The following is a 13178-nucleotide window of genomic DNA, read 5'->3' as shown; positions in this document are numbered from 1 at the left end:
GGCCTAGGTCTCCATTTGCTGGTGGAGGCAAGAGCATGTGTAGTATCTGATGAGTAAGATGAAGATTCTTTGTTGCGGTGATCCTTTTCAAGCAGAAGAGACACCATATCTTTGAATGTAGTTGATGCAATGCAAAGTACTTCAAGGGCATTCTCAAAGCGAGAAATCCCTTCCATACTTGTCATGAGGACAGCCATTTTGTCCTCGTCGTCCGGGCAACACTTCAAATTGGAGAGTTGTCGAACTAAAGACCGAATTTTTGCTATATGTGCACTCAAGGTATCAGACTCTTCCATTTTCAATTTATAAAATTGCATTTTCAGAAACACCTTGGAGTTGGTGATCTTGTTACCAAATATATTCTCGAGGCATGCCCAAATCCCCTTAGCCTTGGACTTGAAGTCGATGTGATGAATCAATGAATCATCTAGGCAAAGCCCGATGATTGCGATGGCCCTCAAATTGTGTTGCTTCCAAATCTTGCGTGTTTGAGGTTCCGTTGATGCCTCAAGTGCTTCATCATCTTCAATGGCATCCCAAACATTCTCCTTCATGAGAAGAAGTTGCACTTTTGTTTGCCATGTGGGGAATCCGTCCCCCTTGAATTTGTCCACAAGAAGAGAGTTGGTGGAGATCGAACCCATAAAGATGGCAACTAAGAAAGAGAAGTGTGATGGACAGAATGGAGTTGTAGTAGAGGAAGAGTAGATGGCGGGTACAGATGGCAGGTACAAGCGAGAGAAGAGGAAGAGATGGCGAGCACAATGGAGCTGTAGGTGACGGGAAGAGAAAAGAAGAGAACAGTAGCAGGCAAAGAAGAGGAGTGGGCAGATCAGTACGGCTCTCACAAGATCAGTATGGGCAGTCAGCAGGGCAGATCAGGCGGGCAGATCAGTATGGCTGGCTGTACGGGCAGACAGCAGGCCTGCTGTACGGCGCAACAGTCCATACAGTTGTACGGCTAGTATGGGCTGAGTAGAAGGCTGAATGGCGAGATGAAGCAGGCTGAATGGTGAGCTGAGCGGGCTGAATGGCGAGCTGAATCACGATCTCTATGTTGATGAAGCTCTCCAATGGTGAGGCTCAAGGTGGAAGAAAGAGGTTGAGATTAAGATGGAATTGGAGAAGGCATTCCTCCAAGGGGAATGAGGGAGAGAACCTTCAATGTCCTCAATCTCTTACCTCAACCTCTTGGAAGATAGCCTAGCTCTGATACCATATGAAGAAGCAAGACATGGAATGGAATGGAAATGAAAGCAAGACTAAACAACCATAATGGAAATGAAAGAAATAAAGAAATGTACAACTGAAGTAAAGTACTTACATCACCAAGAAAGGCTTGAGGCTTGAGCGATTTGACATGAGAAAGTACAATGCGTTATAGGATAGGCACACACACTCTAAGTGTCAAATGTATATGGGATAAGTCCCATAGTGCACTCTAGGATATAAAGTAGTATAGTACTACTCTAGAACTCAATAGAAACACACTAAAAGTCACTCAAATTGACTCCATTTCCTGACATTCCTACCCTACCTCCTCTCCCTACTCCTCTATGCTCCAACATTTGGTATTAGAGCCAGCTCTCCTCTCTTCATTCCTCCTTGCTTCTCCAAGGGAATGAGGTTGAGGGGGGACAAAGGAAGCTACTCTCCCTCTTTCCTCTCGGAGAGCCTACCTTAGCCTCTTCACGATGGTATTCCTTTCTCCCGCCATCAAGCTTGCCCTTGTCCTCCTCGTGATGCTACTTGGCCACTATTCTGTATCTCTCCCTCCTCCTTCACCTTGACCTTGCCTCCCTCTTCCCCTCATGGATGCTCCTTTCTTGGCTGCGCGAGCCTCCTCCTTCGTTTCAGCCATGATTCGCCTTCCCTTCACATGGATATGAGCTTCGCTTTGATGGCTGCTGGGGTCGTCTGCGTGGAGAAGCCGCCTTGGAGCAGATTTGTGGGAATTCTAGACTTGGGGATGCTCGTGGTTGCTGCTGTTTCTTACTGTGGAGACTTGGCTAAGTTAGTGGAGCTGTCATAGCATCATTTGGGGGCTGTTTCCAGCTTGTTCGTGGTGATCTTGGCTTCTTTCTTGCTTTATCTTTGCTGAAATGGAGTCTTCTAAGTCCGCTATTATTATTTAGAAATTTTATGGTAAGAACTTTCCCACATGGCAAACCAAGCTGAGGCTTCTTCTTCTTATTATCATTTTCTTTCAAAAAAGAGACTTCTATTAAGTAAGAAAGAAACTCGCTAGAGCAAGCTCTGAGCGAAAATACAACATCATGAAATCATGAGGATAAATAAAACCCCCTCAAAGTGAGGTGGAAAACAACCAAGGCTGAGGCTGAAAGTGCCACCTCAATCCTGTAAGAGTCTCAGAGAAGAAAGGAGAGTCCTTCCATTCCCTGAAGAAAGAAGCCCTCCTAGCTAAGGCTGCACGGGAGTCTCCCTGTACCCTCATCCATATGGCCATCAAAGTATGTACGGTGTCTGTCTAGATACTAGCGAAAGTGTGCGAGGGATGAACCTGAGTACCCTCCATAGCCTTTGTACATCTGGCCCTCCAAATATGCCAGGATGCTATGCTTGCTAAAATCTCCCAAGAAGTATCCACCGAGACATGTACATCTGTAAAAGGAAGGTGTGGTACCACATCCAACGAATAGGACTCAATCTGATGACGTAAAATCAAAATGGCCCAAGAGGAGTCAAGTCTCTCATTGAATACCTATGGCCCTGTAAGAGAAAGCCAAGCCACTGAGCCCCATGTCATAAAGAATAGGGAGTGGGCAAAGTGACTAAAAATCCTGGCTACCCCCATCCAAATCATCCTCGCCTGTCTGCAGTTCCACATGATGGGTTGCCTATCAATCTCTTCACGAGAGGAAGGAGAAATCCTCCGAAGAGTGCTCCTAAAACTGGCCCATGCTTTCAGAATGGCAACCATGAGAGGGGACGAAGGTGATCTGAGGTGTGCTGTGGTGAAGATCCACCTAATACTGCTGATCCAGTCTCCTCCTGAAGAAGGTGTGCACCTCTGAATGTTGCTAATAAGAAAGGCCTTCCACGGTTCCTGCCATGGCATAAGTCCCCGCACCACCATCTTGCAAAGTAAAGCTCTGCACTGCAAATCTGGATCAATAATATTGAGACCCCCTTCCTATGTAGGGAGGATGAGGGTCTCCCAAGCCACCCTGGCTAAGGGTATCTGCTATGCCATCAAGCCCACTCCAAAGAAAATTTCTGATCGGTCTCCTGAGCTGAGTGATGCAGCCCCTAGAATAGCACCAGCAAGAACAAACAAACCAGGCCGTGGCCAAGAGAACCTAGTTGACCACCACAACTCTAGAGGAAAGATCCAGCCTGGCTGAGCTTCAAAAAAGGAGCTTCCTCCTGATGCTCTCCAACACGGGAGCAAACTACTGCGTGGAAGAAATATCCAAGCCGACCTGGCAGCCCAAATATCTGACAGGCACACCCCTCTGAACCCAAGTAAATCCTATGTCAAGCCCCCAAATTGGAGTGTCCTCATTACTGATCCAAAAGTCATTGGATTTATGCCAATTTATCTGCCGCCAAGCAAAATAAATCCAATGCTATCCTGAAGGAAGAGAGCGTCTGTGGAGTGGCATCCAGGTAAACTGCAGTGTCATCTGCCAACTCAGTGTCAAGTAACTCCTCTTCCCTTCTAATGGGAAGTCTCAGCCAGAAGATGTCAGCTTGAGATCGTATATAGATACTCATAGCTTCGGCCACGAACAAAAAAAGGAAAGGAGCAAGGGGGTATCCGTGACAGACTGATCTGGAAATCTAAAATCTCTCACCCCTTACCCCACCGATAAGTAGCTGGCTGTGGGCTGATCTGTACAAGGAGGAAACACCTCTGATCCAAACATCAGTAAAGCCAAAATGTAGAAGGGTGCCCTCCAAAAAATCCCAATCTACTTTGTCATAAGCTTTCTCAAAATCCAAAAGTAGAATGGCTCGCTTTGCATGGCCCACTCTGAAGCTTTCCAGAAAGAGAAAATGTTATCAAATATGCTTCTGCCATGCACGAATCCTGTTTGAGTGTCATGAATAAGATCTGGGAGAAGGGACTGCAATCAGAGGCTGATTGCCTTGGCCAGAATCTTGTAACAAGTCCCCAGAAGTGTGATAGGCCTCCACTGGGACACTAGATTTCTGCAACCTCCTTTCGGGATAAGGTGGATGAGACCTTCTGTAAGTGACCCGGGCATCTCACCAGAGTCCCAAATGCCCTGCAGGGCTGAAGTAATGTAGTCTCCAATCATATCCCAAAATGCAATGAAAAAAGAGGGGGTAAGGCCATCCGAACCTGGGCACTTGCCCTTGTGAAGGGCTGAAAGTGCAGTCCTGAACTCTATGTTGGTGAAAGGTGCATCAAGCAAAACATGCATATCAGGTTTCACCAACAAAGGGATGCTCTGCCAAATAACCTGTCTAGCATCCTCTCTATCCCATGTCTCAGGGTCAGCAGTAAGAAGGGCGGCATAGAAATCTGAAGCTATGCGCAAGACATCATCACGATCTGTCTATAAAACCCCATGTGAGTCAATAAGTTGGGATACACTCTCTATACTATGTCTAGGGCCAAGAGTAGAGAAAAAGTGTTTATTGACTCTGCCACCCATCTGAATCCAGAAGGACTCTCATGCATGAAAGGCATATGTGCTCTTTGATCAAGCAATACGTGCTGATGAGCCCTTACTACAGCAAGGCGCTCCTGAATCCAAGCATCTGAAGGCCGTTTCTGCTCTTCCCTTTGTAAAGCTGCCAACTGCTGGCGAACACCAATCTCACGTCTGAGAATATCTCGTTTCGTGGTACGAGCAACTGAGAGGTAGAAGTTGCTAATACCAGAAAGGGCAACAGCTACCTGTGATGGCAATGGCTTCCCACCCTGGACATGAGAAGCCCATATCCGCAAGGCTGCCTCTATAAGGTCCTCCTCTGTGTACAAGGCATCTGGAATCCTGATGCTGGCAGATCGGCCTCTCAAGTGAGGCTCTGAGATAGCCAGCACAATAGGAAAGTGGTCTGAAGTGGAAACCCCAGCAGCAATGCATACCGATCCACCTCTGTCAAGTGCCCAATCATCTACATAGAATCTGTCAATACGTGCATGAATAGGCATTTGCTGCCTCCTGCTCGACCAAGAGAATAGGAGGGACTATGGCTGAATAAGAAAGGCATCGTCCAACCAAGTATCTCTGCCACAATCCCAAGCTGCTCTCTCCAAAGAGTGAAGTCCTGACCAGGAAACCTAATGAACAGTGATGTGACCTGACTATCCTCCTCAACCGGATCGAAGCCCAAGGTATAGGGCAAAAGAAAAATCCTCCTTAAACCCAAAGCCAAGGGATTAGCTTTGAGAACAAGGGCTGTGGACTCGTGGGAGTCGAAAATCACTTGGAAGAATCCACGTCCCAGAAGTCGAATATCCCTGAGGTGTGGGGCAAGATCTTTTGGTAACACCGCCAGCATCCAGTCTCTAGCCTGTGATCTGGAAAGATGTGACCCATAGATGCGGGCGAAAAGTGATGTGGATCCGTCTAATTCCACATCTTTCTTGAGTTGTTGCAACTCGTCTTCTGAAAAAATGACGGTTCTCGCGGCCAGTGGAAGTGGACAGAGATTGGCTGAATGGGGATCCATTCGCCAATAGAAGTGAAAAGGCCGATTCCAACACTGTTAAATCTCCGTCCGTGAAAATACTGCCCAGGACGCCCTGAAACGGGCGGTCGTAGGAAGGAGGAGAGAGGAGAGGGTAGGAAAGAGAGGGGCGGGGGGGAAAGGGGGGGGGCGGTGGAGGAGAAGGGGGTGGGAGGGGCAGCGGAGGGGGAGGGCGGGGGAGGGGAAGGGGAGGGAAGTGGCGGGGGAGGAGTAGGGGGCGGGGGGGCAGCGGGAGAGGGAGGGAGGTGGAGGAAGGGGGCGGGAGAGGGAGCGGGTGGGGGAGAGGGTGCGAGGGAGGGGGAGGGTGCGGGGGAGGGAGGGAGCAGGTGGGAAGAGGGAGGGGACGGGTGGGCTGGCAGGGGGGGAGAGGGAGAGCGGAGAGGAGGAAGGGAAGGAGGAGGGAGAAGGGGAGAGGGCTGGCGAAGGGGAGAGAGAGGGAGAGGGGGCTGGCTGAAAGGGAGAGAGGGGGGGGGGCAGCAGCTCACGGGGAGGAGCAGCAGCTCGATAGGGTAGCGATTAGGCTTCTTCTTATGAGAGAAGGTGTGTGGAATGTTGTTAGTGGAAAAGAAAAAAAGCCTTTATCAGATGAAAAGAAAATTCTACAATGGGAAAATCTCAATGACAAAGCTCACTCTTATTGGTTTGGGTTTGGTTGATCAAGTTATTCATCCCTGAGATTTTGATCACACTGCACAAGAATTGTGGGACAAGCTAGAACGCTTGTTTGGTAACAAAATTATCAACTTCAAAGTATTTCTTAGACATGAACTCTTTAAGCTCCAGATAAAGCACAAAGACTCTCTCAAGTGAACATTTGAATCATATGGAATCACTCATAACCCAACTTGCTGTGTTAAAGGCCCTTGTTGGGAAAGATGATCAGGTTGATGTCCTCCATTGAGGACATTCCTAAATATCGTGACATTATACCAACGGCACGGGACACGACATTTGATGACATGGTTGCGATGCTCATTGATCATCACCGAAGACATACGGATTTCCATGAGGAGCCAGCATTATATTCTAAGGGTAAAAACAAATTCAAACCTCTCAAGTGTCCGTATTGTAAGAAGCTTGGCCATACAAAGGATTGTTGTCTTCAGAAGCTTGGCAAGCAACAATCTAAGGACCATGCTAACTTGGTTGTGACTGCTGCTAGTGAAGAAGAAGAAGAAGACACCCCGACACCAACTCATGCCCTCACTACTAAAATCCAACATCTCTCTCTCCCTCAAGAGGTAGATGAGAATGATGAGTATGTTTTCTGATTCAGTCCCCTCCTCTTCCTTCTCAGCCCCAGTCCCAGGTTCAGCCCCATCCCCCCCCCCGGCCTCTCTCAGCTCTCCTGCAGTGTCAGCTGTACCGATGGTTCCTCAGCCGCGGGCAGCCCCACTCCCCCTCCTCCACCCCCCCCGCTAGTCGCCTCCGTGGAGTCTGAGTTGCCTACCCCCCAGCCTCCTCCCCCTTCCCCTCCATAGGCAGGACACCCCGAATCTACACCACCCCTGGAGCAGTCTTCCCTGTCTGCTAGCCCCTCAGTTGCAGACTCTAGTGGGCCTCAGCTTCAGGAGAGAGAGCTTCCTCGCGACTTCTACAGATCTGGCCCCTGGGACTACTTGGATGTGGCCGACCTTGGGACCTTCCCTGCTTGTCTCGACATCAATATCTTCCTGCTCCGCAAAGGGGCGGATGGGAAGATCACAGCCTTGGCCCCGAGGGATGGCCCTAGCTTTGCTTTCACATTCCTCAGCGACGACTCCGAGACTTGGACAGACGACTCGGTCTGGGAGGCTCTCAGAAGAGTAGACGGACGCTCAGGTTTGCTCCTGGATAGGCCCGTCGGGTGGACAGCTTCTCGAGACTCAGTGGTCCGAGGGTGACGTGCGCCTGCGGTGGCATTGCGCCGCCAAACGCTTCAGATTGATTGTGATCCTCAGGCCCCCTCTGTCGTGGCCCCTTCCCCAGGATGTGAGAGCCTGGACTCCTCAGAAACTCCGAGCCTTCTACGGGATGACTACTTCAGAGATCTCGAGTTGGCTCGAGAAAGCGTTTGTTCATGGCACTAAAGGCCTCACGCCCTTGCTAAAGGTTTTGAAGAACGGGCAGGACGACCCCGCCTCCCCCTCCAAACCCTCTCAAAAGCGTCAGCGCCTCCATTCTGAAATGTCAGCTTCTTCATCGACATCTGCCGTGAGCAAACAGTTGTTCGTAGCCTACCAGTCCTCACCATGAGCTTACACCTTGTCTCCTGGAATGTGAACGGGTTTCATTCTTCTGGTGCCCGTGGTCCTAGGAAGCTCATCTTGAGACAGGAACTTCAGTCAGCAGTGATTGGTCGCTTGGATATACTTCTGCTCCAGGAGCACAAGCTTTCAGTGGCTCATTCCCATAGCTGCGGGAAGATTCTCCTTGGACGCTCTTACACTTATTGGGAGCCCTCGATCGGCGCACAGGGGAGGAGTGGCGGTGTCTGTACTTCCGTGTGCGAGCTGTTAGCCCAGGGAGTTTTTGGTCATGGTACGTTGATCCCAGGCCATGCACTTTGGGTAGGCCTAGAGTTGGAGGGTTCCAAAATAGGAATCCTCAACATCTATGCTCCCACAGACCTCCGATGCAGAGCCACTTTCTGGAGGACACTCACAGGGATTCTCCCAGATATGGACTCCTGGATTGTTGGAGGTGACTTCAACAATCTGGAGACCTTGGAGGACCAATAGGGCAGAGGAACAACAGGGCAGAGGACCAGAGTTTACAGGTATGGCTCAGGCAGAGCAGTCCGCTTGGGACTCCTTTATCTTCGCGACAGGAGGTAGGGACAGTTGGAGAGACCCGTCCTTCCGCCGTTGGCACGGGAGCTTGGACTTCTCGTGGGGCTTACGCAGGGAAGGAGGTAGACTCCTGGAGAGACTGGATAGATTTTATGTCAGTGATTGGGCCATCAGCAGAGGTAGTCAGGCGGGTATAGTGCCAGGGACGACACTTTCCGACCACGTGCCTGTGCTCTTATCATTAGACTCGGCAGCTCAGTCCCTTCCTCCCCGTTCGTGCCGGATTCCCGACTCCATCTTCTCGTGGGAGGAGGTGTGCAGTAGTATCGGTAGCCTTTGGGACAGAGATTGGGGCGAGTGTATGGATTTGGTTGATTCGGTGGTAGGGAGAGAGCTCTTCGTAGGGACCTCGCTTCCATTCAGCGATTCCAGCAGGCAGCAGCCCCGGGCTCGGAGGAGCTTCGGATCCAGGCCCTTCGAGCCAGAGCCCTTCTTGAGGAGACTCTCCAGCGCCGCTCAGAGTTTTCCTATCACGCCTCCCTCTCATACTGGGCTCGGAAGGGCGACCGGATGTGCAGGGAGTTCTTCAGGACGCATGGCCAGAGAGCAGCAGGTGATCAGCTACGGAGTCTTAGGACAGCGGAGGGGCACATCGTTACTGATCCGGGTGAGGTCTTGGGGTTGGCTACCGACTTCTACAGGACTCTTTTCCAGCAAGAGCAGCTTGCCCCTCGCACTCGACGTTCCCGCGAGGAGGTGTGGAGGCACATTCCAGCCCTGGTTCAGCCCAGCATGTAGGCGACGTTGATGGCACCGTTCACTACTGACGAGATGTTGGAGGCCTTGATGGCCATCGATGGGCAGAAATGCCCTAGCGAGGATGGGCTTTCTCGCGCTTTCTTTACCTCCTTCTGGGATCAGATCCATCAGCCCCTCCTAGCAGCCCTTCAGAGGATTTTCAGCAGCGGATATATGCCAGAGAGCCTCTCCCCGGGACTAATTTAACTCATCCCGAAGGGAGGAGATCGACAGGAGATCCGTCAGTGACACCCGATCACTCTCCTCACCACTGCCTACAAAATCCTTGCCAAGATGATCAGCGCCAGAGTTCGGCCTCTACTTCCTGACCTCATTCATGACACTCAGACAGGCTTTGTCCAGGATCGCAGTATCCTGGATAATGTCTTCACCTTCTCAGAGGCGGCGGAGTGGGCTCAGCACAGTGGGTCACATTTAGCCATTCTACTTCTCGACTTTGAGAATGCCTACGATCGAGTGGACTGGTCCTTCCTGGAGGGTACTCTGGAGCGACTAGGGTTCCCATCAGGATGGATTCAGGGTATTTCAGCGTTATACAGGACAGCTTCCAGCAGGGTCATCATCGGTGGCAGGATGGGAGAGCGATTTCGTTTGGAGAGATCAGTGCGTTAGGGTTGCCCCCTTGCTCCTTACCTGTTTCTCTTCTTCGCCGAGGCCATGACATACTACCTTCGGGCGAGGTCGACCGGGATCCGGGGTGTTCGCCTTCCCATCAGGGAGGACACGGACCTCCTGGATTCGGAGTATGCAGATGACACAGCATTGTCTGTTCAGGATGATGAGATGATGCTGGAGAGGGTGAGGCTGGCCCTAGAGGTCTTCTGTTCGACAGCCGGTGCGAAAATCAACTGGAATAAATCACTTGGTTTTCTCACAAATCCCGGGGCGTGCTCACAGTGGGGGAGGTTTTTGGGTTTCAGGTGGATCCCGTGGGGACAGACAGCTAGATATCTCGGCTTTCAGGTCAGCCTGGATATCACGCCAGCTCAGCAGTTTCTCCCAGTGCTAGACTCCATTCGACGGAAGCTGGCTTTCTGGAGCACTGCTAAGCTCTCTCTGGCAGGTCTTGCTCTTGTAGTCAACCAGGTTCTCCTAGCCACGGCATGGTATGTGGCCTCTTGTTGGTGTTTCTCGAGATCCAGCGTGGCACAGCTTAGGAGGTTGGTCCGGAATTTCCTGTGGGGGGACGGTCTCAGAGATACCAGAGCCAGAGTTGCCTGGCAGACAGTCATTCTTCCGCAGGCTGAGGGTGGCTTGGGGGTCATCGATCCTAAGCTTCAGAGTCAGGCCGTGCTGGACAAGTTGATTATCCGCGGTTTGACCCCGGGGGGGCAAACGTGGAAGATTCTACTTCAGCAGGGGGTCGGTTCTTGTGTCCCGCGCCAAGGTGGAGAGTGGCTACCGTCCCTCAGGTGGATCTTCACTTCTTCCCCGCTCACTCAGCCCCGCTCCCCACTCATTCATAGCCTTCTCATGGTTTGGAGGCGGCTCCGCCTCAGTCTCATACAGTCCCCTCCTAGCTGTCAGGAGGAGATCGATCGCCAGCCGCTCATCTAGAACGATGAGGTCAGAGATGTCGTGGGCCTTCAACTGGGGGAGAGATCACACATCAGGTGGGACGGTTGGATGCGGGGGCCAGCCCGGTCCCTTCGAGTTTGGAGGGACACGTACAGACACTTGGAGACCGCTGCTCTAGCAGCCGCAGCTGGAGGTGCCCGTGGAGCTCAGGCGAGACGCACGGAGATAGACGGAGCGATTCCAGCCGGTTGGTTGGTTCCGCCCGAGATTCAGATCCTCATGCCTGGTGATGACCGTTGGCTGGGACAGTTCACCCCCCGTGGCATCCCACTGGTGGTTGCAGGTCGGATGGACGACACCTCTGTTACCTTTTTCGCGGTTATGGGGGACGGCCGACTCAGGAGAGAGGATGTGCTCATCGACCCCCTACTCCCATGGCAAAGGGTTCGAGCCGTAGGCCTCGTGGGGAAGGTTTGGCGGACCGATCCTAGTATAGAGCAGGATCAGCTGCACTTATGGTGACTTTGGCTCTGGGAGGGGCGGAGCTTGATTGGGACCCAGGAGAATGGAGATGGCCAGAGATTGTGACAGGTCAGGGGCCGACCTCTTTCTTCGCCTACAGCACGACATTGGGCAGGAGAGTTCTCGGGAGGATGCAGAGCCGCCCGCCCACCCAGCGGCCCAGTTGGTATGCTCAGGGTATCTCCAGGCTATTTTTGCAGGCCTTGTGGAAGGCCTTGTGGGAGAGCTGGCGGCCGCGGAAGATCTCCTACTTCCTTTGGCTTCTCGCCCACAAAGGTCTTCCAGTGGGGAGCTGGTTGCGGCAGGTTGGTCAGGATGGACGTTGTCAGATCTGTTATGAGGACAAGGAGTCATCAAAACACTGCCTGTGGAGTTGCACTCGCGCCCAGGAAGTGTGGAGGTGGACCTTCAGGATCCTTACTCGCGTAGCACCGGAGTTAGGTCTGATCACTTGGGGCGCGTTCTGCTGGTGCAGCACCGCACCTGGCTTTCATCAGTTGTTCGAGGCAGGTCCGCAGGACCCCACGTTCCTTATCACACAGGGGACTTGGGGGCCGCTCGAGAGCATTCCGCCGCATCTGGCAGAGGCTGGCACAGGATCTCAGGAGAGGCAGCCAGTCTGGGAGATTATTAGCAGCATCGCAGGATGGCACATCTGGACCTCGCACTGCGCGCAGATTCTCGGTGGCACCTCCCTTTCGACTGCCCAGGTCATGACCGACATCTGGAGTGAGATTATACACACCCTCAGAGGCCAGTGGGACCATATACAGGGAGACTCCCAGGCTGGCCGGGAGAAGCGGAGACGTTTCCTCCGTGATTGGGACACACAGGGCCTCTTCTTCGAGCATACTTCGCAGGGCCTTCAGTGGCGCTATTCACCACCTCTCTGGGTGTTCATTCACACTCGCCTGATCCCTCCGTGAGAGAGAGCTTTACTTTCTTGTTCCTTTTTGGGCTGCGTCCGATTTGAGAACGCAGTTCCCTCAATTGCAAAGCTGACCTCATGTATCTTGTTTTCGAAGTAATATAATCAGCACTGTTTTTTCGGGGGAAAAAAAATGAGTCTTAGTATTGTGTCCTTGAGTCAATAAAGGTTCTCAGCCTTGGATGGTCCTCCTAAAATGATGTATTGCTTTTCTCTTTGTTATGTGTGGCTCCATGTCACTAATTAGTCCTTGTTTTGGAGCCAAGAGGGGGATGTATTGTGGGAGCCTCTTTGTATTGGTCTTTGATGGGTCTCTTTATCATGCGTGGCCGAGTTCCAGTATGTTGGTGTAGTCCCTAGACCTATGAGATGGTCATGTAACCATGCTAAGACATGAGCCCCTGAGTCATGTTGAATCTCAAGCCATGAGAGTGCTTGGATCAACCTCTAAACGTGCTTATTCTTTAGCGTCTGAGTTACATGGGTGCACAGATTAGTAGATTATCTATTGTTTCCATTCCAGTCGTCCCTCATCTTTCCTCCATGGAGGAATGTTAGGAAATGGATTTAAGTTGAGTGAGTTTTATGTGTGTTTTAGTCTGGTGTGTCTGTATCCAAAAGGACTCCCGTGCATGAAAGGCATACTCTAGTCTCTGATCAAGCAATGTCTGCAAGTGAGCCCTTGCCGTAGTAAGGCGCTCCTGTACTCAAGCATCTGATGGTCGTTTCTATATCCAAAAGGACTCCCGTGCATGGAAGGCATACTCTGCTCTCTTATCAAGCAATGTCTGTAAGTGAGCCCTTGCCGTAGCAAGGCGCTCCTGTACCCAAGCATCCGATGGTCGTTTTTGCTCCTCCCTCTGCAAGGCTGCCAACTGCCGACGGATACCAACCTCCCACCTGAGTACCTCACCTTGCCGAGCACTAGAACC

The 13178-nt window shown here is 51.6% G+C and overlaps 1 protein-coding gene across 1 annotated transcript in view; it reads left to right on the top strand.

Moving 5' to 3' along the window:
* Positions 1-13178, top strand: part of LOC147894483 (uncharacterized) — a 214759-nt gene that overhangs the window by 156641 nt on the left and 44940 nt on the right. The window contains exon 13 of the mRNA XM_087385319.1: positions 4944-4967. Coding sequence (XP_087241445.1) covers positions 4944-4967 — 24 coding nt within the window. The remainder of the gene's footprint in view (positions 1-4943; positions 4968-13178) is intronic.

The sequence above is a fragment of the Dipteris shenzhenensis genome, chromosome 14, assembly GCF_047967505.1.
Source record: "Dipteris shenzhenensis isolate YYH24624 ecotype China chromosome 14, Dip_SZ_1.0, whole genome shotgun sequence".
In the NCBI taxonomy this organism is placed as follows: Eukaryota; Viridiplantae; Streptophyta; class Polypodiopsida; order Gleicheniales; family Dipteridaceae; genus Dipteris; species Dipteris shenzhenensis.
The sequence above is the reverse complement of the archived record's forward strand: the minus strand, read 5'-3'. Positions and strand labels throughout refer to the sequence as shown.